At 35.4% G+C, this 26,313-nt stretch overlaps 1 protein-coding gene across 1 annotated transcript in view; it reads right to left on the bottom strand.

Moving 5' to 3' along the window:
• Positions 1-25,364, bottom strand: part of DSCAM (DS cell adhesion molecule) — a 717,945-nt gene extending 692,581 nt beyond the window's left edge. Inside the window, exon 1 of the mRNA XM_053705914.1 lies at positions 25,247-25,364. Coding sequence (XP_053561889.1) covers positions 25,247-25,349 — 103 coding nt within the window. The 5' untranslated portion in view covers positions 25,350-25,364. The remainder of the gene's footprint in view (positions 1-25,246) is intronic.
• Between the last annotated feature and the right edge of the window lie 949 nt (positions 25,365-26,313).

Genomic DNA, 26,313 nt, shown 5'->3' with positions numbered 1-26,313 from the left:
ACACATTTCGAAACATTGTTTCTCATTTGATATGTCAAAGTGAACTCTTCATTTTCTCTTAAATTTCTGCTGTCACTTTCCTAGGTTATATATTAAGATCACGATTACACGCAACATAGCAAAAATACGACATCACATAGATCGTTTTTTTCTAAGAACGATTTTCTAAGTTCATACATATTACACCTATGAGAGATAGATATGGAATATCTGTACACTTTACATTTATGCTTCATATTTAATTGTGACTCCCTGTACATATGTACATACAATTTATTGCAAGGTTTGTAACGAATGTGTCTAAAAAGAAAAAAAGTTTTTTTCCCATACAAATTGGAAAACAAGCTCCCAAATCTTGAATGACATCAAACACACCTGTTAATTCAATTGGAAACACACCCACCAAGGAGGGTACTTCCCAACCAATAAGGAGGATCTTATAGACATTTAAACCTGGATTAACACAGAACGAGCATCTTGATAAAGGCCTATCGGGCTGAAACGCGTAGATTTGCTCGTCTGCACATAACTTCTACTCTGATTCAAGTGGTTACAGTAGGTACGGTGCAATATCCCTCTCACAATACACAGAGGCTGATATATGCTTAATTAACCGGCCCATGATCTGCCTACCGCTTGTGTCCACCTTATGATTACCGCAATACATCTGGGGTTTGAAGCACACTCCCGACTCTGATACTGTAAGGGTAATAGGACTCGTTTGGTACAGCTGTCAAACAAAGCATCAGAAACCAGCTAATACCTTCGGTCCCAGGACCTACCCTTACATCTGCCACTGTGGCCATTACCCTAGGACGCTACAGGATCACTCACAGCAAGCACTGAAGGATTACAATTACCAGCGTGCTCTCTACATTAATACTTGCTCTACTTACACCAGGAGAATCACTCTGCACAAAGTCACGGGACTTAATAAAAACAACGGACAACTCCACACATAGCAGAGACGGTAATTTAATGTGCCCTATATGAGAACATTTGTGAATTATCCAATACGGACACATTTGAAGTTTAGGCTGCCAAAATACTTAGCAAGCTAACTTTTTCTCTTGCCATTTTTATCTTTTGCCAATATTACTTGAAATCAACACCCATTGTTTATGTATTTTATGTTTATGTTCTTTTTTTATACTGTTCTAATCAGTGCCGGCACTATTGTTATATGATTATACGATTATTGTATAATAAATTTTTAAAGATTCACATAGTTATTATCTTTTTTAGACATATATTTTTTATACATCACCATATTAGTATAGATATACCATATACAAATTGAGCTCTGTGCTTTCATTAGCGCTACCCTGCACCTCTTTTCCATGTTTTCTCACATTAGCGTTTTGGAGATTCGCTAATGTTCTGGGTCAGCTACAGAGCCTGAGAGTGTTAGTATCTTTCACATTTACTTTTGCAATCATCTGATCGGGGGTGACAATCATCTGATCGGGGATGACAATCATATGATCGGGGGTAAAAATCATCTGATCGGTGGTGAAAATCATCTGATCGGGGGTGACAATCATCTGATCAGTGGTGAAAATCATCTGATCGGTGGTGAAAATCATCTGATCTGGGATGACAATCATCTGATCGGGGTGAAAATCATCTGATCGGTGGTGAAAATCATCTGATCGGTGGTGAAAATCATCTGATCGGGGATGACAATCATCTGATCGGGGGTGACAATCATCTGATCGGGGTGACAATCATCTGATTACGATGATTGCGGTCCGTCACCTCAGATGTGGCGGATGAGTTAAGGAGCAGCGGTCTTACGACTGCTGCTTCTTAACTTTTGTATCCAGCGATCTGGAAACATCAGGGGTAGATTGCAGCTTCCGCTGCTTGATAAATCTACCCCATTGTCTGAACCTCATATGAGTAGTAGATTTTTTTTCTCACAAATTTCAAAGTTATGTCTATTTCCACTCACCCTGTATCATGTGACAGCCATTCTCAGTAGGAGCTGGTGACTCAAAAAGTGTAAATATAAAAAGAATGCATATTTTAATAAAAGTAAATTGGAAAGTTGTCCAAAATTGCCTTCTCTATCTGAATCATAAAAGTTTAATTTTGACTTGAGTGGCCCTTTAACTGTATTGGTTGGTTGATATTGCCTCTGCCTATTGCCTACTCATGTCCTGAAAGCAAAGTTTTATATTAGACTTGTCCATATCATACATTAGGCCCATTCATTTTAGAATATTTTCTAATTTTGTGCTAATCCAATCGCAGTGAAAATATACTTTAATGTCTCACCCAAGTTGTCTTGCAATCATTTGTGCTGTAGGGACTGATATCTGAGACCCCTTGTAAGTACAAAACACGCCAGAGCACATAGCGTCTAATTATGTCTTCCATTCTGTAAGCGCTTTTTAACAAGGAATTGTGTTTCACCGTTGTATGTCGAATTCTAACATTTTTCTAGGATCAGATATCTGACTTTGGTACTTTTGTTTTTGCTATAATGGCATTAACAGCTTTATTTGAATTCAGAACTAAACCGCTTGGTATTCTAATATTACTAAAATTAGGAAGTAATAGATGAGTGTTCATAAATACAAGCCTTTAGCACATTCAATTAAAAGGCAGTGCATAAAAGCAATAATATATATATATATATATATATATATATATTTATTTATTTATTTATTTAGATATTACCACATGTGTTCATAAATATATATAACATGGAAAAATACAGTATATTGAAAGTATGTTTTTTGCCAGTTTTGTGTAAATTAAAATATATTTTGATTAGAATGTAACCGAGTCATTTGTTTCATTGCTACAAGAAATTTTGTAGCAAGAATGAACGTTAGGAAAAAATAATTAACAATGTATCTGTAAAATTAAATACATAGCTATAATTAAATCAGTTTACCAAAAAAATAAAAATGGTTTAAACATAATTATATATGAATAAATCTTGATTACATTAGAAAAATATTTAGTCAATTGAGAAACGGCCTCAGTTTTAAAAATATTTTTTAATGAAACTCCAAATATTACAAATATATTTAATAATACAGTATCTGCATTCTGCTTTGATATAAATAGTTTACTAATGAAAATCAAACTTAAAATAAATTCTTAAAGCCAAATGTCTTGAGTATTAGGAAATACAATACATATGACTGATAACAATATAATTGTAGATAAAAGGCACATGGCAATAATTCATTATCCTTAATTGGACAATAAACTCAGAATTTTATTTTGCTAAAAATGTTTAATTATGCAAAATTAGGTCTATGATTAAGGCTCACGCCGAAATGCGTAAGACCTAGTTTGTCTGACTATATTTGGTGGAGACTTTTAATGGATTGAATAAAGATTTTTGTGCATCTGCCGCTTTCCTTATTCACATATGTGTTTGCAACGGAGCGGGGAGGAATCCATTTATTGGGCATTGAGCGATTGCAGTTATGAGAGATCACAGAGTGAAGTAACAGAGGAAGCTCATACAGGTATACATGAATTTACCTTTGTTCTGGATTGCAACGGCGGACAAGCGGAAAGATTCAGAAGGAATCTGGGATTAGCCGATATGCTGACCCCCACTGGGGCTTTGTTTGAGCCGGAACCATTGAGATTGTGAGCCGCATTGATAAGCAACAGTGTGTATATGAAGGAGGACCAAGGTATGAGCTTGATACTTTGTGTCTTGCCTCTATAACTTTGAGAGACTGTGTATGCAAATGGAGACTATTGCTCGCAGCAGTTAATAGACCGGGTAGCTGACATTGTGTATTTTTGGTAGATAAAATATACATGGCATTAATTCATTATTGTTAATGGGACATTAAACTCAAAATTTTAGTTTGCTAAAAATGTTTAATTATGCAAAATTAAACACATTTTCAAAGTATTTTTACTATTTATTTTGCATGCTTTTCCTGTAATTAAAATGTAAAGCTATAGTGCTTCCATTCCCCCAAGAGATGGAGTAAATTCCATGGAATGCAGAGCCCTGACCCGCCTACATACTGCTCAGTGATTGGTTGATTTGTGAAGGAGATCTTTTATATATGTCTCTAATTGGCCAAAGCAAGTAAGCTAAACAACCTTTTAAGAAACTTTTAAAGGGGTGTGTCCTGGACTTGCAAAACAATGCATGGTTTATGTTTTGATATATAAATTCATAAATGGACTTTAATGTCTCTTTAATTATTGTTTATGTATTTTTTCATTTTGTTAATTTGTTTTATTTTAAAAGTACTTCTCTTAAAGGGACACTAAACCCACATTTTTTCTTTTGTGATTCAGATAGAGCATGCAATTTTAAGCAACTTTCTAATTTACTCCTATTATCAATTTTTCTTTGTTCTCTTGCTATCTTTATTTTAAAAAGAAGGCATCTAAGCTTTTTTCTTGGTTCAAAACTCTTGACAGCACTTTTTTATTGGTGGATGAATTTATCCACCAATCAGCAAGGACAACCCAGGTTGTTCACCAAAAATGGGCCGGCATCTAAACTTACATTCTTGCATTTCAAATAAAGATACCAAAGAAATAAAGAAAATTTGATAATAGGAGTAAATTAGAAAGTTGCTTAAAATGTAATGCTCTATCTGAATCATGAAAGAAAAAATTTGGGTTCAGTGTCCCTTTAAGGGCTTTCCTTCTGGTTCCATAATTTGTTTTGCTTTTTCCACAAGAGAAGGCTGGGTGAATGAAACCAATCAGAAGCTGCATTGCCCATTTAATTAAACAACATATAATGCACCCTTCATTTAGCACAAATTGGCTGTAGTTAGGCTTGAGAAAGAACTTATTTGGTCTCAGGCAACAAGCAGCCCAGGAGATGTGCATTGCATTGTGCTTAATGGCTTAGTCATTAAAGTCTGCAAGAACTGTGCATTTCTATTTCTTGTTTGTAAAACAAACACACACTCATATTTACATTACAAACGTATAGATGGGTTAAGTGACTCTTCCACCGCAATTTAATAAGCAATTGATATATTGTATTGCTTTGTTTCAGAATGCCAGTCCAAAGCAAATCATTTTTACTACAATTCTCATTTGTAAATAATTATATTTTTAAAAAGTTGACCATAATTATAGGCCTGCAGCAGGGTGAGAGGGGCACCCACCCCTGGCCCGTCCCTTGGGAGGCCTCACAGTGTCAGGTATGAGGGTATGAGAAGGTGCAATGTACACCCTGTATTTAGTTTATAAAGAAGTGCTTGAGATATTGGTGCAACATATAGGGTTATTCTTTAAATAGGTAACACCGGATATTGGGACAGGTTGGGCCATACAGGGGGCAGGGTTATACATGGGTAGAGGAATAAGGGTACTGGCCTGAGGGGCCCCACAAATTTGTCTCCCACAGGTGCTAAGAGTGGCCCTGCCAGCAGCAACTATTGTTGACTGTATGGAAATGATGTAACTGTGGTTTCAAAACTGCCTTTGGAATTGTGAGTTAACCCCTTGATTTCCTATGTGTGTATCTGCAGTTTCATACATTAAACACACCCATCCACACACTTGTCTATGTATCTATTTGTTTTAAATTATATTTAAAGGGACATGAAACCCATTTTTTTTTCTTTGAGGATTCAGATAGAACCCAACTTTCAAGTTTATTTCTATGATTAAATTTGTTTCGTTCTCTTGGTATCTTTTGTTGAAGGAGCAGCAATACATTACTAGGAGCTAGCTGAACATGTCTGGTGAGCCAATGACAAGAGGTTTTTGTGTGTAGCCATCAACCAACAACTAGCTCCCTGTAGTGCACTGATGTTCGTGAGCCTACATAGGAGTGCTTTTCAACAAAGGATACCAAAAAGAATAAAGCAGATTAGATAATGGAAATAAATCAGAAAGTTGTTTAAAATTGTAACATTTTGGGGTTTAATGCATTATTTACATATGAAAATTGTTACTATGTAGTAAAGACAGTTTGCTGTAACCAGCACCTCCTGCACAACTATTCAACTTTTTACAGACATGAAATGTTACAGCCAATTGGAAGGATATTTCTTTATTGAGGACTAGTTCTCATCCTGCAAAGTGCAAAAAGAAAACATATAAATGATTCTGACCCTTCCTGCTGACCATGATTGGATATGATAAATAGGTCATCAAAGATGGGGGTGCTTGGATATAGCAGATCTAGCAAGGTTTTGTCTACATGTTGTTATTAAATAAATCTGTTACAGCCCCCCCCTCCCCCCAAAGAATAGTCAGTGTCTTGTTTTTGGGACTTGGGAAAGGAAACAGGAAAAGATACAGTCATGTTGTATCAATTTTGATGGTAAGTTTGATTCTTTTTTTATATTCATTGCTATGGAATGTCATTCTCCACTTTTTCTCTATAAATATTGAAATATATTTGCATTTTTAATTATTTAGAAAATAAAATATTTGATTGGAATAATTAAAAATGAATAGAAAGAAAATACACCAAGCCCCAAACTACATGACTGGAGGAAGGTAACTGATTTGTCCATACAAATTAAAAAAAATCTCACAATCGCTGGAATTACAACATATTTTATATTGCTGTTGACTACAAGGAAGACAAACTGTATAATATTGCTCAAGGAACATTTGTACTGAATTCTTATGAATTACTGGTATATCTTACTTTCCAACTTGAACACTATGGGGCCAATTTATAAATGTCTGTCCGACATGATACGCTGTAGCGTATCATGTCCGACAGACATCGCTGAATGCCGAAAGCATACGCTGTCAGCATTTAACATTGCACAAGCAGTTCACCAGAACTGCTTGTGCAATGCCGCTCCCTGCATATTCGCGGCCAATCAGCTGCTAGCAGGGGGTGTAAATCAGCTTGATCGTATAGGATCGGGCGGATTGCAGACCGCAGCCTCAGAGGCAGTGGACCAGTTATGGAGCAGCAGTCTTAAGACCGCTGCTTCATAACTGCTGTTTCCGGCAAGCCTGAAGGCTCGAGCGGAAACAGGGGCATCAAGCTACATTCGGAGCTTGATCATTTGGCCCCTAAATATGTGTTATTGTTTGTTTGTTTTTTGTCTACTGTAAACCCTAATTATCTTATGTATTTCCAGTGACTTGTACTCAGTTACAGTATTAAATATAAGGTAAACTGTTAAATTAGGTTTATTTTTTATAATTTAAATAGCTAGTTTTGTGTTTGAAACCCTTTGTTCTCAAGAAAATGTGCATTTAAATGTACAGAATCTACAGGAAGAGCAGACAACCTTATCGTATCACCTCTCATTATACAAATGCCAATACTTAGGTACTGACATTTTCACTATGGGTGGTGGTTTCAATTGCAATAATCAACCTATAAGAGCAATTTCCAATACATTTAATACTCAGCAGCTGATATAAGAAACCATTGGAAACACATTGATGAGAACAAATGTAATACAGTGCCCATTTACAGTTAATTATTTTGATTTTCAGTCCCTGGGAACATATTGTTTTCCCGGTTTTCAGTATTCTAAATGTCTTCTTTCCTCTACGGGCAAGATGGTCATTCTGAAAGAAACCTCCACCCCCATCAATAAAAACTTCTCTGATTTCTAGTGATACAAGTAATCCCCATTCGTGTGGTGTCACCTGTAGGTTAAATGAGCATGTAACCCCATCATTCACAGTGAAGAGTTCCTCTCATTCAAATAGGGGGAGGCCTCATGCTGATATGTCATTAAAGGTGGGATAGGGACACTATAATACCCTCACAACTGCAGAATTATGCTCTTTAGAGTCTAATATGTAAGATAAATATGGTTCTCCACCATTGTCACTGAATCCTAAGAGGACAGGTAGCCCCCAAAAAAGAGTTCTCCCCACTTTCAAATGGGAGGTCACTTGTCTCTTTATGTTACATGGTTGGAGAGAGTGGCTCTTTTACAGCCCAACTACCTTGCAATATTAGTCACCTAGTTCCTAGTATTTCATTTTAAAAAAAGAAGAGACCCTCTGTCTGTCCCACTATTTGGTGCAAGAGCTGAAACAGTCACCGTACATTTTGAGCTATGAAGAAATGCTTATGCCACTGGGAGTGATGTCATCAGGCACTACATGATGACATCATTAACCACACATTGCCCAGCAGCTGGCAATACTCATAAATGAGAAAAGCACAGCTATACCCTTGTCATTTATCCCCTATAGTACAAACTGATGAGCATTGTGAGGGATAGTTAAAAAATATCCTGCAAATCAGGAAGTAAAGTGAAATCCATGTCTGAGCTAGTGTTGGCACTGAAGGAGTTAATATTGTGTGTGCATTTTAATATATAATTAAGAACCTAGTTATGCAATTTGTTTTATTTGTTTCAGGATAATGTGATGGTTTTGCCCCTTTAATATGAGAAATAAATGATTATCTGCTATCATGTAGGGCACAATAATTTCAAACACATTCAAGTGGCTACAAAACAGCCCCACCTTAGCTAGAATATGTTTACAACTAGAGACAGAGAAAAGTTAATTGCTACCGCAGACACATAATACTCGCTGCATTTCAAGCAATTCTAATTCTCCTTGGCAGCAGCTTGATTAATTCAACGTTCTATTGATTTTCCAGTTGCTCAGCCCCGCTGATAGGTCTGTACACATCACAATCTCACATGAACTGGATTTTTGGCTTTCCAAGCACAGCAGCCATTGGACTCTGTGGGGAAATCATTCTACTTCTCACATTCAGTGATACTCCTGCTAAGTATGTACGTAAGAAAATAAATTATTTTATAGGGCAGAATATTTTTTTAACATGTTAAACTATATATACATTAGGATTCACAGTTACTGATTCTATATCTGATTAAATTAAAGGTTACAAGCAAACTGATTATAAGAGCTATTGATTGATTGATTAAAGGGACATGAAACATGATATTGTAATATAAAAATGTTGACTGTTGTAAACCAACTTTGCAATGCATTTTCATTAATTATTTTTCCCCTTTTTCCTGTAACTGAACTCTGAAAGTGCACACTGCAGACTTTGCAAGCCTAACCCTGCCACCTATATGTTCCTTACTTTTGTCAGTAGACTTCATAAAAATCTGAAAAATAATGGCTATGGCAAGTCTTGACTGGCACAGTGAGAATGTCTTGTTTAGTCCTTCACAAAAGGCAGTGATAGGGGAGTTGGACCATTGATTGCTTTCTTAATTTATTGGAAGACTACCAAAAAGTCTTGTTATTAAAAAGTTATTTTATGTCCTTAATGCTAAGTATTTTTATAAAATATTTTGAACTCTTTGTTCTGTGATACAAAGTATACAAATGTAAAAATAAAAACAAAAAAGCGATTGTACGAAAACCTTATGTTCTGTACAACTCCTGACATCTGTCAGACAGTCCTTTATTGTTTCCAACTTCTGTTTTTTCCATTTTATCTTCAGGATATTTGTTCTCTTAGAAATCACACAACCATGGTCTGATCATATTGGGAGTAATTAAAATGAGGAGTTCTGTTAATTCAACACATTACAGATATCCTAACTACAACATTCATTAAGAGGAAGCACTGGAAAATATCAACTTACAAAATTAAAGGGGCAGTCTAGTCAGAATTAAACTTTCATAATTCAGATAGGGCATGTAATTTTAACAACTTTCCAATTTACTTTTATCATCAAATTTGTTTTGTTCTCTTGGTATTCTTAGTTGAAAGCTTAACCTAGGTAGGCTCATATGCTAATGTCTAACCCCTTGAAGGCCGCCTTTCTCTGAATGCATTTGACAGTTTTTCACAGCTAGATGGTGTTAGTCATATATATAATGTTGTGCTCACGCCCGTGGAGTTACTTATGAGAGGGCACTGATTGGCTAAAATGCAAGTCTAAAGAACTGAAGTAAAAGGGGCAGTCTGCAGATGCTTAGATACAAGATAATCACACAGGTAAGAAGTATATTAAAGGGACATTTTTTCCCCTTAATGTGTTTCCAATTACTTTTTTTATACCAACTGCAGAGTATAAAATGTATAGGAATTTTCTTTTTAAGGTTTATTTGTGTATATGAAATAGATGATTTTGTGTTTTGAAGCCACAACCTAATAAATGGGTTGAACTTGTAGTTACAATCAGATCTCATTACTGTATCACATTGTGTACATACTGTATACCTGCTTCTTTATCTTATATCTGTCCGTAAACTAAGCACCAATTCTTGGCAAGGACAATAGAAAATTAACATTTTATTACCTTATCTCTTCTATACCCCACTGGGAGTGTAATTTCTTCTGCTGACTGTGTTTACACAGCTTATCTATAGCTTGGACCTAAGGCCAGAAACTTTCAGAATAGGTGGGGATACCACAGGCTAAATAACTTGTAAACAATTTAAAACACTAGAGCAGGTAAAGTGGATTATTGGGAAAAAATAAAAGAGGAGAACTTTTTTGAGCAAACTGTCCCTTTAATATAACGATGTTGGTTTTGCAAAACTGGGGAATGGGTAATAAAGGGATTATCTATCTTTTTAAACAATAACAATTCTGGAGTAGACTGTCCCTTTAAGGATTTTATTAACAAATAAAACAATTTTAATCTGTCGTGATCCTGTACATAGTGATCAAAATACACTCGATGGACAATTTGTCAAGTGGCAGGAGGACATATTCTCAGGTACAGAACCTGTCAGTATGCAATCGCCATTTGTGAGACAGCATTACTCAGCAAAATGTAAAATTAGACAACAGCTATCTTGCGCAATCCCGCCCCCTGTTCTCACTCAGCCAATCACATCAAAGCAGGACCTGTCAATTACCCCAAACAAACAAGTTTGGGGATTTATCTCTGCTATCTCTGAGTTGGAAGAGAGAATAAGAAGCAGGAACTGCTTGTTAAATCTGTGGTTATGGCTACTACAAGACTGCAGCTCAGCATGTCACAAGCTGTGAATGCCATTAGATCAATTTTACTTGAGTTCAAAATACTCAATATCAGGCACATTTTTTGAACCAGTTAAGATGGCAGATACGAACCAAAAAGCCCATTAGGTTGGTCCATATTTCTTTCTGACTAATAAGAGTAATTATTTCCTAGGTAGCCTTATGCATATCCCCAGAATCTGTTCATTACCGTATATTCCCTCAACACCTCCATTTTAAGTCTATTGCATGAATCAACCACCCTTTCTAAGGCAAATACACCCTGAACCATCTATTCTCCAACTTGAGATCATGTCCCCTTGTTCTGGTGTTGTTCTCAGGCTTGTATGGTGCCTATACATGAGTAGTAACCATGCTTTATTTAAAGGGACATGAAATCCAAACATTTTCTTTCAACATTTAGGTAGAACATACAACTTTAAACAACTTTTCGATTTACTTATATTATCAAATTTGCTTCATTCCCTTGGTATCATTTGTTGAAGGAGCAGAAATGCACTACTGGTTTCTTATTGAACACATGGGTGAGCCAATGACAATCGGTAAATATCTGTAGCCACCAATCAGCAGTTAGAACCTAGGTTCTTTGCTACTCCTGAGCTCTCCTAGAAAAACCTTTCAGCAATGAATAACAAGAGAAGGAAGCAAATTAAATATTCAAATTAAATTGGAAAGTTGTTTAAAATGGTTTGCTCTTTCTGAATCATGTCCCTTTAATGATTTATTTAATTTGTAATCCTAGTACATAATATAGCATCTATAAATGAGTCAAGTAATTATTGTAACCATATTAAACAATTTAAATAAACATGGTTACATATAACATTTTTGCATTAGTTTCCAAAGCTGTATAATGAGACTGGATGAACAATTAATATTTACTTATAGCATTAAATTACTCAGTATCAAATAACTTGCAGATCAGATATAACACTTTGTGAAAGATTTCCCCAATAGCCTTAAAAATCCTCTGTTAAACTGGATGCATAGACTAAGGCTTTGTGGTATTATGAGTACTGAACAGTAAATTGTGCTTTAGTGACTGAAGGGTTACATAGGCATCACTATTTTAATTGTCTATAAAAAATGTATTATTGTTTTCTTAGATTGTTTGGAGGGATTAGAACAGTGAGAGTGCTCACAGCATATGTGCGTATGCCTCTTAAAAACAGTAATAGCTTCTACTAAAAACACATTTGCTAATGGAAGTATAGTGTAAAAATGGTTCTATTTAAAATTTAAATGCACCATTGCAGATTTCACTTTTGCCCTTTCTATCCCTTTAATGATCCCGACCCAGAAGCAATCATGGCACAAATGGTTGTAAATGCTTCTCTGGGATCCCCTTTGTTCAGAAATAGCAGACTTATATGGCTTTGACATTGCTTTTTGGTAATTAGAAGGCCGCTAAATGCCGCTGCGCACCACACTTGTATTATGCCCAGCAGTGAAGGGGTTAATTAGGTAGCTTATAGGGATAATTTTAGCTTTAGTGTCAACATCAGTCTCCCACCTGACACATCCCACCCCCTGATCCTTTCCTGACTCCTCTCAAACAGCTCTCTTCCCTCCCCCACCCCCCAAGGATCACCCCCATCTTAAGCACTGGCAGAAAGTCTGTCAGTATAAAAATATATATATATATATTTTTTAATTATTTTTTTTATTATATATTTTCTGCAGTGTAGGATTCCCCCTTACCACCCAACCTCCCTGAGCCACCCAAACAGCTTTTTAACCCTCTCCCCTATTAGCTGCCATGTAAGGTATTGGTAGCTGTTTGCCAGTACCCAGTTTGTAAGAAATTAGACTTATTTAAAAAAAAAGAAAATTAAATAACCTATTTTTTCTGTAGTGTAGCTGCCCCCCCTCATAGTCCTACCCCTCCCCCTCCCAGACCCCTTTACCAAAACACTATCACCCTCCCCCTCCTTCCCACCCCCTCCCGCCCCTCGCACACCCTCTCCCGCCCCTTGCACACCTCCTCCCACCTCCTCCAGCAATGGGCCGCCCACCCGCCTCCCTCCTATTCCTCCCACGCCACCAACGATCGGCACCATTGCTTGCCAATGCAGAGAGGGCCACAGAGTGGCCCTCTCTTCATCGGTTGGTTAACAAAGGGTATTGCATGATGCCTCAATATCGAGACATCGCCGCAATACCCTGAAAGCATCTGGAAGTGATCACAATCACTTCCAGCGCTTGAAACCCCAGAGGACGTGCCAGGCATGTCCTTGGTCATTAGCAACCGTTTTTTGTACGACGTGCCTGGGGTTAATTTGCTTTGTATTAAAGAAGCTGCAATGCACTACTGGGAGCTAGCTGAACACAGTAATTGACCTAATGACAAGAACTATGTAAGTGCACCCACCAATCAGCAGCTAGCTCCCAGTAGTGCTTTGCTATTCTTGAGCCCAACTACAGAACAAAGCAAATTAGATAATAGAACTATATTGGAAAGTTGTTTCAAATTATATGCTCCATCTGAATAATTAAGGTTTACATTTGACTTTACTGTCTCTTTAACATCTATAGTTGCTTGAGGTGCCCAAGACATGATTTCCCTCAAATAAAACATCAACAGCTATTAATAGGACATTAATGTGAAAAGCAATAATCACAACCAGAGCACTTAGGAAATGCAAAACTGTTTGTGCACAATTTAGTAATTCCAAAATATTCACATTACCTTTGTTATGGTGCAGTAGTCTCTGTGATTACAATAAAAGGTGTCTCGAGATGCTGGCTGTGCTGGTTATGGAGGTGTGGTCAGGATCTTTTCACCTACATCTCAGCCCAGCATATGAATTTTATAAAGATTCTATTGCCCCTGAGTAGCATCTTGTTTTGCAGTCGTGTTTTGCTATTTCAAAGCTGACAAAGTTGTCTCATTTTCCTTTTTATTTTATATAAATGTTTTCAATTTTCTTTTTGTCCATACATTAGAGCAGAATGTTTTTTAATACTGTTTTTTCTGTGCAGTCTTGAAAGTGTTTTCTGATACCATTATTCTTCACAGGGCAAACTTGTTTAATGCGTCAGGAAGTGACCAGTTACAAAATAGATGCCAATCCATTTAATAAAAAAGGGCGATTTTGCAAGTCGCAACTGACTTTTTGAGCTGAGATTTTGCTCAATATTTCCACAGATTTATTTGTTTCACAAATGGTTTCTAATTGAATCTAGACTGATTATTGTAGAAATACAGTACTTAAAAGGTCTGTCCCTAATAAACACTTGAGCTTCATGTTTGCACGAGCCATCCATTACTGACTAACCCTCTAATCTAACTGTATGGTACAAAAAGGTTATATATTCCATAGAAACAAGTTGATTGGTTACAACAAGTAACCATAGTTACAGTATATAGATAGACATCAAAGAACAAAGAAGTCCAGCCAAGAAATATGACTAAAATGAATATTATTTGTCCATTCTGTCCTTTATGACCCCTATGGAGAAATAAAGGTCCTTTTGGACATATTCCTTGGCTGGACGGCTTTGTTCTTTAAAGTCACTGAGGGGTGGCATCCCCTCTCTGTGCCTTGGAGAAGAGATTGAGGTTTGGTGCTGTTTTATATTCCTTTGTTTCAGTATATAGATAGATCAATGATGAAGAACTTGAATTCAAAAGATATTGCCCTAGGCAGCGGTTTAGTTTCCAAATAATAAATTCCTTATTGTCTGATGCTGAAAGTCTAGCTTGGTGGCTCAGTAATGTCTTGTCCTGAGTTTATACAGGAATCCCCTAAAGATGCACCAGATAAACCCAACCGCAATTAGTTGCTGCAAAACAGCGGGTGCGTGAATAGTATTGTCAGATCTGGAATTATCTCCACAACCAGACTCAGCAAACAGGAAATTCCCAGAAATAACTAGGTTATTTGCAAGAAAAAAAATAAAATACAGAATCATAAAAGATAAACTTAATCATCCAAAACAATGATGAATTAATTTATTTTCTTAGCATTATTATACTGCAAATACCAAACTAAAATGCTGTACTGCTCCTGTGTTTAATATTTTGTTATTAAAACGTAAAATTGTATTTTATAGTTATTGAGAGATTTTAATTCTGTTTAGACTTCTTGTCTCTCCTTTAGCAGCAGTGAAATATTAACGCCATCATTTAAGGATTTATCATCTTTAGTCTATAGTACTGGTTTTGAAACCTGTTCTCAGGCCTCCCCAACAGGCCAGATTTTCAGGATTACATTGGATGAGAGCAGGTAAAATAACCACGTTTACTAATCAGCTGCTCCAGTTTAGATATCCTCAAAATGTGACCTGTTAGGGAGCCTTAGGAATTTGGTCTATAGTAGCCATGGTACAAAGTTGTGACTGATTTAATGGGACATGATAATACAAAATTGTCTCTTTTCCATCTAAAGTAGAATATTTCAAAATGTATTGCTATGCTTTGTTTTTAATGGATGTTCCTGTCCTGAATAAATGAACATTTATTATGTGGAAGTTGTCCCTACCAGCCAGTGAGGAATAAAGTCCCAGGACCCAGATTTACACAATAATGCACTTCCTGTGTTTGATTTTTTGTTATGTCGGTATCCTTCACAGTGGACTTGTTCTATGAGCCAAGTTTATAGTTATATTATAGGTGGAGACCCATTGATTATAATTTAAAGTAACACATAACTCACAGTTGTGAAGAGGGGAGGCTACAAATCTTTATGAATAGCACAATTTAGTAGCGATGATGTGGAGTGTTATTAATTTAACAGACAGATTTTATTGCATTTAGGCCTCTGTCCTTAGGGATAGGTTTTGCAAACACACATCATTTTAGTTTTAAGATCCCTTTAACAGTACATTCTTATCATTGGGGGGAAAAAAAACATGCAACAAATTCTAAGGGGACACTAAATTCAAACCTAAACTTTCATGATTTGGGTAAATAATGTTTAAAAAGTTTCCAATTTACTTTTGTTATCAAATTGTTCACAGTCTTCATATATGCACTTTCTGAGGCATCCTCTCCAACTAAGCATGTGCAAGAGATCACAGTGTATACATATTTAAATCTGTGATTCACTGATGGTTGTCACATGATAAAGGGGACGGGGAAATGGAAGAAAGTTTCAAAATTTGCCAGAAATAAATGTACTGCTCTTTTATTATCCATTTGTTGATTATGCAATCCTGCTGTATTTAATGTTCCTTTAGCTAGATCTCCTTAATACCAATTATTTGTTTTTGTTTAACTTCGCTATCGTTTGTGAACCATATGAACAGTGCAAATTCTTGCAAATAAAACCCATTAGATTTCTGTATGTTGAAAGCATTTCTACTGTACCAAGGCACATGATTTGTTTTAAAAAAAAATGATATACTTCACTAGTCAATTTTCATAGATCAACATGGGGATGTAGTCTACTCTGTAAACTGACTGTGCTTGAAGACATTAAAGGGACATAATACTCATATGCTAAATCACTTGAAACTGATGCAGTACAACTGTAAAAAGCTTACAGGAAAATATCACCTGAGCATCTCTATGTAAAAAAGGAAGATATTTTACCTCACAATTTCCTCAGCTCAGCAGAGTAAGTTCTGTGTAAAAAGTTATACTCAGCTGCTCCCAGCTGCAGGTAAAAAAATGTAAAGAAATGAACAGCAGCCAATCAGCATCAGCAGTGCTGAGGTCATGAACTTTTACTGTGATCTCATGAGATTTGACTTAACTCTCATGAGATTTCATTGTAAACTTCCATTACCTGATTAATGAAATAAGATGAGAGTGCACAATGCTCATCCCTTCAGATGTCCCAGGACAGACACACTAAAATGCTGCTTAGAAATCCTTTACAATGGGAGGTGGCTACTGAGGAACTTTTGAGGTAAAATATCTTTCTTTTTTACATAGAGATGTTCAGGAGATATTTTCTAGTTAGCTTTTTACAGCTATGCTGCATCACTTTCAAGTGTTTAAACATTTGGGTATTATGGCCCTTTAATAATACAGATACATTATATTCATCAGATCCTTCTGCACTAGTGGACAGAGAATTCCTTGGAAACAAAGGTTTCTATTCCTAGATAACTGGCAAAACCATTAAACATTTACAGCTGCCAAAACTTAAAGGGATACTGAACCCACATATTTTCTTTCATGATTCAGATAGAGCATGCAATTTTAATCAACTTTCTAATTTACTCCTATTATACATTTTTCTTCATTCTCTTGCTATCTTTATTTGAAAAGCAAGAATGTAAGTTTAGAAGCCAGACCATTTTTGGTTCACACCTGGGTTGTGCTTGCTGATTGGACAGCACCAATAAACACGTGCTTTCCAGGGTCAACCAAAAATTGACTGGCTCCTTAGCTTAGATGCCTTCTTTTTCAAATAAAGATAGCAAGAGAATGAAGAAAAATTGATACTAGGAGTAAATTAGAAAGTTGCTAAAAAATTGCATGCTCTATCTGAATCATGAAACCATGTACAAAACAAAAAAAATCCATTAATTGCAAACCTAATAAAATTATCCATATAGAAATGTATGTCTATTTTTATATACACACACACACACACCACACACACATATATATATATATATATATATATATATATATATATATATATATATATATATATAAATAAAAAATATATACAAGTAGAATCCCAGGAAAAAAATCCTAGGAAGCTCAGGGTCTATTAGCGCTCCAGATCAAGGTAGTACAGAATAAACCCCAAATAATACAAATAACAGAATATTATATTAATACTATATATGCAAATGGCTGCTACTACACCAAACTCGAAGGGAGAGTCTCTGTTTCACCCCTCTAAATACGAAAAAAATCAGAAAATAAATACAAGGTAAGCGCTGCCTAGCATAAATGAAAATAATAATGTAAAAGTTTAAAACATACAATTCATATAGTATATAAAAAATTTTTTCGATTTTCCTTCAATTGTTCGGCAAGAATTTTTGACCAAGAGTATTAAATTCATACTTGAGAATAATTATTTTTCCTTTAACGGTAAATTTTACCAACAAATACAAGGCACAGCTATGGGGACTAGATTTGCCCCTAGTAATGTGAATCTTGTTTTAGCACATTGGGAAAAGGAGTATAATTGGACTCAAACACATTTCTTAGACAATCTGATAATATATAAAAGGTAAATCGATGATGTGATCCTAATTTGAAAGGGCAATTTAGACTCTTTAAATGTTTTTTTGGAACATCTAAATAAAAACAATTTATTTTTTACTATAAAATCTATAGCAATCGATGTGAATTTCTAGATTTGGAAATTATCAGTGAAGATAGCAAAATAACAACAAAGACCTATTTTAAAACAGTAGATCAGAATACTTATCTTAATTCTAATAGTTGTCATGATAAAAAATGGCTCCAAAATATACCTAAGGGCCAATTCGCCCGCATAAGAAAAAACTGTACCAATATACCTGATTTTCATTCTCAGGCCAAAATGTTAAAAGAGAGATTTATCAATAAAGGTTTTGACCATTACTGGAAAATAATATACAGTAGATGAAAGAACCAAACTGGATCAGGATAAGTTGCTGGAGAGTAAATCAGAGGTAAGTAAAAAGAAAAAATATTACATTAAGACGATGGATGGTAACACCATCATGAATAGTGATCGAGATAGTAAGTTCTGTAATAGAATGTTAACTACTTATAGTCAAGATAAGAGAAAGATAGAATATACAATAAATAAACACTGGCATTTACTTAAAAAAAGACCCTTTTTTAGGACCAAGTCTGCCCGATAGAAACCGTATGATCTGCAAAAGAGGGTGGAATTTAAAATCAATTCTTTCCCCTTCTGATATGAGCCAGAAATTTATTAGATGGCAAAAACAGAAAACAAAATATAGACATTAGGACTGGAATAAATGAAAATGCAATAGTACAGACACTAAATTCAGTTCCAACTACAGGGGGTCGATCCGATAAAAATCGTCGCCCGCAAAAGATGGCGATGCCAATATTTGCGCGGGTTTGGTATCCTATATACGGCGTAACCTAGAAGTTACGCGCGTATATTTCTGACGTCGCCCGTAGTTTTTTAGGCCATAGGCAGGTATACCAAACCCGCGCAGTTTGGTATCCAATATACAGCGTAAGGACTTACGTGGCGAAAATGGAGAAATCTTACTCCATTTTCACCTCGCCACAAAAAGCAGCCGTAAGAAGCCTTACGCTGAGTATTGGAGCCTCGTAACTCTCTAAACTAGCTGCTAAATAAAACCTAACACCTAACGCATGCGCAATGTCTATCTACCTGTCAACCGCGATCTGCTAAATAAAACCTAACACCTAACGCATGCGCAATGTCTATTTACCTGTCAACCGCGATCTGCTAAATAAAACCTAACACCTAACGCATGCGCAATGTCTATCTCCCTGTCAACCGCGATCCCCCGCCGCAATCCCTAATAAAGTTTTTAACCCCTAAACCGCCGCTCGCGGACCCCACCGGCATCTACATAAACTAACCCCCTACTGTAAGCCCCTAAAACCGCCACCATCTAACTGATCTATCCCCTAATGTGAACCCCTTACACCGCCGCCATCTACCTTATCTATCCCCTAATCTGACCCCTTACACCGCCGCCACCTATATAAAAAATATTAACCCCTAATCTAATCCCCCTATACCGCCGCCAGCTATATTAATATTATTAACCCCTAATCTAATCCCCCTAAAATAATTATCTCTATTACCAGCCCTTAAAAGGGCCTTTTGCGGGGCTTTGCCCCAAAGTAAACAGCTCTTTTACCCTATAACCTGCCCTCCCTACACCGCCGCCACCTATATTAATAGTATTAACACCTAATGTAAGCCCCTTACACCGCCGCCATCTATATTAAAATTATTAACCCCTAATTTAATCTACCTACCCCGCCGCCAGCTATATTATCTATATTAACCCTAAGTATATTATAGTTAATATAGTTATTACATTATATATATTAACTATATTAACCCTAATTATATTAGGGTTAATATAGTTAATATAGTTACTATAGTATTTATATAAACTATATTAACTCTATCTAACCCTAACACCCCTAACTAAATTCTTATTAAATAAATCTAATTCATATTATAAACTAAAATATTCCTATTTAAATCTAAATACTTACCTATAAAATAAACCCTAAGATAGCTACAATATAATTAATAATTACATTGTAGCTATGTTAGGGTTTATACTTATTTTACAGGTAAATTGTTAATTATTTTAACTAGGTATAATAGCTATTAAATAGTTATTAACTATTTAATAGCTACCTAGTTAAAATAATTACCCAATTACCTGTAAAATAAATCCTAACCTAAGTTACAAATACACCTACACTATCAATAAATTAAATAAACTACAAATATCTATCTAAAAATACAATTAAATAAACTAAACTAAATTACAAAAAAACAAACACTAAATTACAAAAAATAAAAAAAAGATTACAAGATTTTTAAGCTAATTACACCTATTCTAAGCCCCCTAATAAAATAATAAAGCCCCCCAAAATAAAAAAATTCCCTACCTTATTCTAAATTCAAAAAAGTTCAAAGCTCTTTTACCTTACCAGCCCTTAAAAGGGCCTTTTGTGGGGGCATGCCCCAAAGAAAACTGCTCTTTTGCCTGAAAAAAAAAACACAATACCACCCCCCAACATTACAACCCACCACCCACATACCCCTAATCTAACCCAAACCCCCCTTAAATAAACCTAACACTACCCCCCTGAAGATCTCCCTACCTTATCTTCACCATGCCGGGCCGAACTCCTCATCCGATCCGGGCGATGTCTATCCAAGCGGCAAAGAAGAGGTCTTCATCCCGGCGATGTCTTTATCCAAGCGGCAGCAAAGTTTTCTTCCATCGGGCAGCATCTTCCATCAAGCGGCATCTTCAATCTTCATTCTTCGCTCCACAGACGCGGAGCATCCATCCCGGCCGACGACTGAATGACGATTGAGGTACCTTTAAATGACGTCATCCAAGATGGCGTCCGTCGAATTCCGATTGGCTGATAGGAATTAAGGTAGAAAAATCTGATTGGCTGATTGAATCAGCCAATCAGATTCAAGTTCAATCCGATTGGCTGAACCAATCAGCCAATCAGATTGAGCTCGCGTTCTATTGGCTGTTCCGATCAATCTTGCACAGATTTCTGGACATCGCTGGTTTATCCGACTTACGGCACATTAGCATCTGACAGCGCCGTATATGGGATAGCTCGAGTTGCGAGCTGAAACTGCGGGCGACGTGGGCTCCCTCGCTTGCTCCGCAAACTACGCCGTTTATCGGATCGCGCCCCAGGTTGGCATAGATGTGGTAGGTGTGATTACTGTAAATATTCCCCTAAGAAGATATTTACACACCAATTTGAAAAAATACAATTGCAAGTTAGAAATTTCATTAATTGTGACTCCACTTTTGTAATATATATTTTGAAATGTAGCTGTTATTTATTTTATGTAGGACGTACGACAATAATAATTTATGAACATCTCTATAATATTGAAACTGGTTTTCTTAAACATTCTGTTTCTCTGCATTTCAAACAGGTACATCGAAGTAATAAGCAAGATCTCATGTTTTTTGGAATTGACTACATTCCTATCGATAGACGTAGAGGTGACCGTGAAAGAATTTTGAACCAACGTGAAACTTACTGGATACTTAAATACATTTTCAACCATCAGGCTTAAATGAATATTATGATTTTGTATCTTTTTTGTAAAATATTTTTTTGTAAAATATTATTTGCTAAGTATTTATATAAATAAGTCTTTGCAATGGTTTTCATTAAATTAATTCATGAAATAATTTTTTATATACATATATAAGTAATTCCAAGAATATACTCATATATATTTTAGTAGATGTTAATCGGGACCCTCCTTTCTTTTCTCCTCCCTCGATGGTCATCTGGTAGCCCTAGCTGGCCGGACTATAAGATTTCCGCCTCCTCCCCCCCCCTTTTTTTCCCCCATCCCTCAGCCCAGATTGGCAGATACATACATATATATTATATATTTTTCTAGGATGTACGCCATCCTTAGTCCAAGTTAACAGATATATGTTTTTTTAAAGGGTACTTTTAACACGTTGATTCATTGTTTATATAGTTAGGTTTAAACTATGTACTTGATAAAATGTATCATTTGATGTGTGCAATGAATTGTTTATTTTTTTAGTTATTATTTGTTAGTAATTGTACTATCCTTGTTGTGTATGTATACCTTTTTAGATTTAACATACAGTGGTGATTTTGTATTATTATAGATTTATCATTTTTTTTTTAATTTTTTTTTTTTTATTATAGTTATACAATGTTTTAATGATAGCTTTATCTTTGCACACACCGTCAGATAATATATTTGTTTAGTTATATAAAAACAAAACTTCCATATAGGGATCTTAGTATCATTGCCAGAACTATTCCCCTGATGCCTTTTTCCAAGATGGCGATTTTAGAGTATCCTGTCAGCCAAATCACTGGAGGTAATCTATTGGTTGAACAAACAGGAAATAGGTTGCCTTTTGAGCATTTAATAGCTAGTCGCTCCCTACTCACTCTACACCTTATGAAGGGGTGTGACCCAGAAACGCATAGTGAGTATATTGTTTGAGTTGTCTGGCCAGACCAGTAGGTTGCAACTTGCTGTTAACATTTGCTCATTTTTATTGATATATATTTTTATTTTGTATGTATTTGTTTTTATTGTGATACATTATAACATCATGTATAGTTCCTTTGCACTGTATTGATACATCATAAGTTTGCAAGTAGGCATTGATGTATTAGGATACAATTCACTTACAACACATTCTCAAATGTTTGCAACACATTCTTAAGTGTTTGTACTGCTAATCAAGCTGTGATTAATCACTCTGTATAGAGGTTGCAAATATGTTTGCATTTTTTGCACATTGTGTTTTATATATTTAAATAAACATTAGTACTGAAACCACCAGGTTGTTTTGCACAATTATTTGTTAGCGCTGTTACCATTTGTTATATATTAAGTCCCAAATGAGCCCAGCACACCTTAACTCTCACAACAATCGGGGTGCATTTCAAAAAGCGTCATACATAGTCCAAAAGCTGGAAAGCACTCCACCGGATTTGCAAATTAATCTTCTTTAATAAGTATTACTTATTAAAGAAGTTTAATTTGCAAATCCAGTGGAGTGCTTTCCAGTTTTTGGAATATATATATATATATATATATATATATATATATATATACACACAGGTGTACCTCAGAGATATTGCAGATGTAGTTCCAGACCACTGCAATAAAGAGAATATAGCAGTAAAGTGAATCACACTAACATTTTTGTTTCCAAGTGCATATAAAAGTTAAATTTAAACTATACTGTTGTCTAGTCACTGTGCAAAAGCGTTTTGTCTAAAAAATAAATTGAATGTACATATCTTAATTAAAAAATACTTAATTGCTAAAAAATGCTAATCATCACCTGAGCCTTCGGTGAGTCATAATCTTTTTTGCTGGTGGAGTGTATATAAGTGTGTATATATGAGTATTCATGTGTATTTATATATGTAAATATGTTGGAAAAATTGTGCAGATTTACTTGTTCGACACAGGGTTGCCATAAACCTTTGATTTGTAAAAAGAGCAATATCTGCAAAGTGCAATAAAAAAAAGCACAATAAAATGAGGTACGCCTGTATATATATTAAACAACCAACCCCCAACAGACCAGGTTTTTATTATAGCTGAACTAGAGCACAGGTGAAATAATCAGCTGATGGGTGAGAGCAGGTTAGTAACCATGGTTACTGATCAGCTGATTGCTTCACCTGTGCACTGGTTCAGCTATAATGAAAACCTGGAATGTTGGGGGGTACATGAGGACTGCGGTTAAGAAACACTGATCTATACAATAATATTTTAAAACACAATATCACTCATATATAAATCTGAAGTAAATGAATGTATTTATACACCTTTCCTATTACATATTTAAATGAAATGTGATGCAAAACACTTTATACTGTTATTTAAACTGTCACACTATATACAAGAAAAAAAAAAAGACATAAAATCTGTCATAATACGTATGTACCAGAACACTGGGTCAATCACATATAAACATGAACTTGGCAATCAAGCATATTCAAGTTGAAGCCTGCCTCACTATGTGCTTAAAATTTCCAATCTCTGTATTGACGCATGAAGATGCTGCCAATATACAATATCCCCTGGATTTTAAAATCAATCTTTTTCATTTAATATCCCATAAGAAACAGTAACATAATAGGCAAAATTAAAGCCACTGTGTTCCTAAGCAACCTGGAATATCCATGGTGATTTTAACAAACTCTGGTGTTGTCTATAACTGCAGGCTCATTGTCCAAGCTCTAGATAGATCTCATATTGGCACCTGAATCGACATACATGGTTTATATTTTGCCATTCTTGTGAATGATTAATAAGAACAACAAATCTGTAATTATGCTCCTGTTTTACAAAACTTAAAGGGACATTAAGCACTAAATAAATGTTAGATAGAATGAATCAGTCAAAAAAAAGATTAGTCTGAGAATAACATGTTTCATTAGTTGTTTAAAGATTGACAAAATATTTGTAAAGTTTTAATGTCTATAAAACTATGGGAGCTGCCATGTTGTAACTTAGGTTACCTTCTCTGCTGTGACCAATTAGGGACAATTATAAATAGGTCACTAGAGTGTGCAGCCAATGACTGTGTGGAATATAATAGTGTTCTGCACTTTCACTTCTAACAGGACAAAAAATCTCTGAATTTTAGAATGGAGTTACAGGAAAAAGGGACATAAATAATAAATAATGAAAGTATACTGCAGATTATATATATATATATATATATATATATATATATATAATATATTACCATGTCAAAGTGTTTAATGTCCCTTTAAAGGGATAGTGAACCTTATACATTTCTGCAACATTGTAAACATTGCATGCTAGATTGTGTAATGATCTTATAGCGGGATGTGCAGTTACAAAAATATCTAGATCCAACAACTGTTCTGGGCGCTTATGGGTGCTTTTCATCCATTGCTACAAATATTTAGTTTGAATCAACATTCCACCTTCGCACACAATATAGAATATTCTATTATTCACTAACAGGATAAACCGCAATCTGTATTTATTTAATCCAAAAATCCCAGAAACAACATGAACATGATGCAGATTTAACTAAACAACTAAAAGGAAGTGATCCTTAAAATGTGTATATATATATATATATATATATATATATATATATATATAAATATTATTCCCTAATAAATTCAGGCATTTTCTAATAAATAGTTTTGTTTTGCAAGAGAGCACTTACCTGAGACAAGTGAGACCGTGTCTTTCTCCCATGAGACAACAGTGACGTATGCCTCCACGCTGGAGGGGATAATGCACTTGAAAACTACTGCATTGCCTCTCATGGCTTTCTGATCAGTCACACGGACTGTGTAGGGTTCCCGTAAAACTAGAAAAATAAAAAAACGTTAATTAAGGCTTTTGCTATTTTTTGAATTAATGTGTTATATAACTATTATTTGTGTGCACAAACTGAAAAATATACCACGTGCTATAGTTATGTGTGGCAGTGATGAAAGAAGTGGCATTTTTTAGTGTTTCTTCAAGGGTTGCTTTTATAAGAATCATTTTATTGTAGAATAAAAAAAAATTACCCCTTTAAGTGCATAGTAAAAATGTCTGGATTTTATAACCCAGATATATTATTCACCTGAAAATCTATTAACAATCATTTTATTTTATCATACAGCATATGTGAAAAAAAGTATTTATGCAAAGAAGGGCAAGATTACAAGTGATACTGATGGCATGGGGCACAATTGCACAATTAGTATAGCCTTGCAGAAAGTTATTCTTTAATCTTCAAATTTCTGTGAAAGAGTTGAAAGGACAGAAAACAATTTGAAAATTATTAATTATGGACAGTAAAACAACTTTGCAATTTACATTCATGCTTTATTTTGTCTCCTTTTACTGTAATTTAAGTCTAAAAAACTGTGGATTTTCCAATCCTGACAACTGAAAGAGCACAGCAAGCTTCACAATCGAAACCATGCCACATACCCCTCCCTAATTTGTAGTTTGTTATCTTATCATTTATGCAGTACTAGCAGACACTGACATCTGCACACTCAAGTCCAGATTGTCTATCCTCCAAATAAGGAACAGCAATGTCCACAGCACCTTTGCTTTGAAGAAAACTTGTCCTTATTCAGGCATCTTTCAGCAAAGCACACAAAAACAACATTTATGCTTACCTGATAAATTTCTTTGTTTTCAGATATGAAGAGTCCACAACGTCATTCCAATTACTAGTGGGAATATCACTCCTGGCCAGCAGGAGAAGGCAAAGAGCACCACAGCAAAGCT

Source organism: Bombina bombina, chromosome 3, assembly GCF_027579735.1.
Source record: "Bombina bombina isolate aBomBom1 chromosome 3, aBomBom1.pri, whole genome shotgun sequence".
NCBI lineage: Eukaryota > Metazoa > Chordata > Amphibia > Anura > Bombinatoridae > Bombina > Bombina bombina.
Note: the sequence above shows the minus strand (reverse complement) of the source record. Positions and strands in the feature narration are given on the sequence as shown.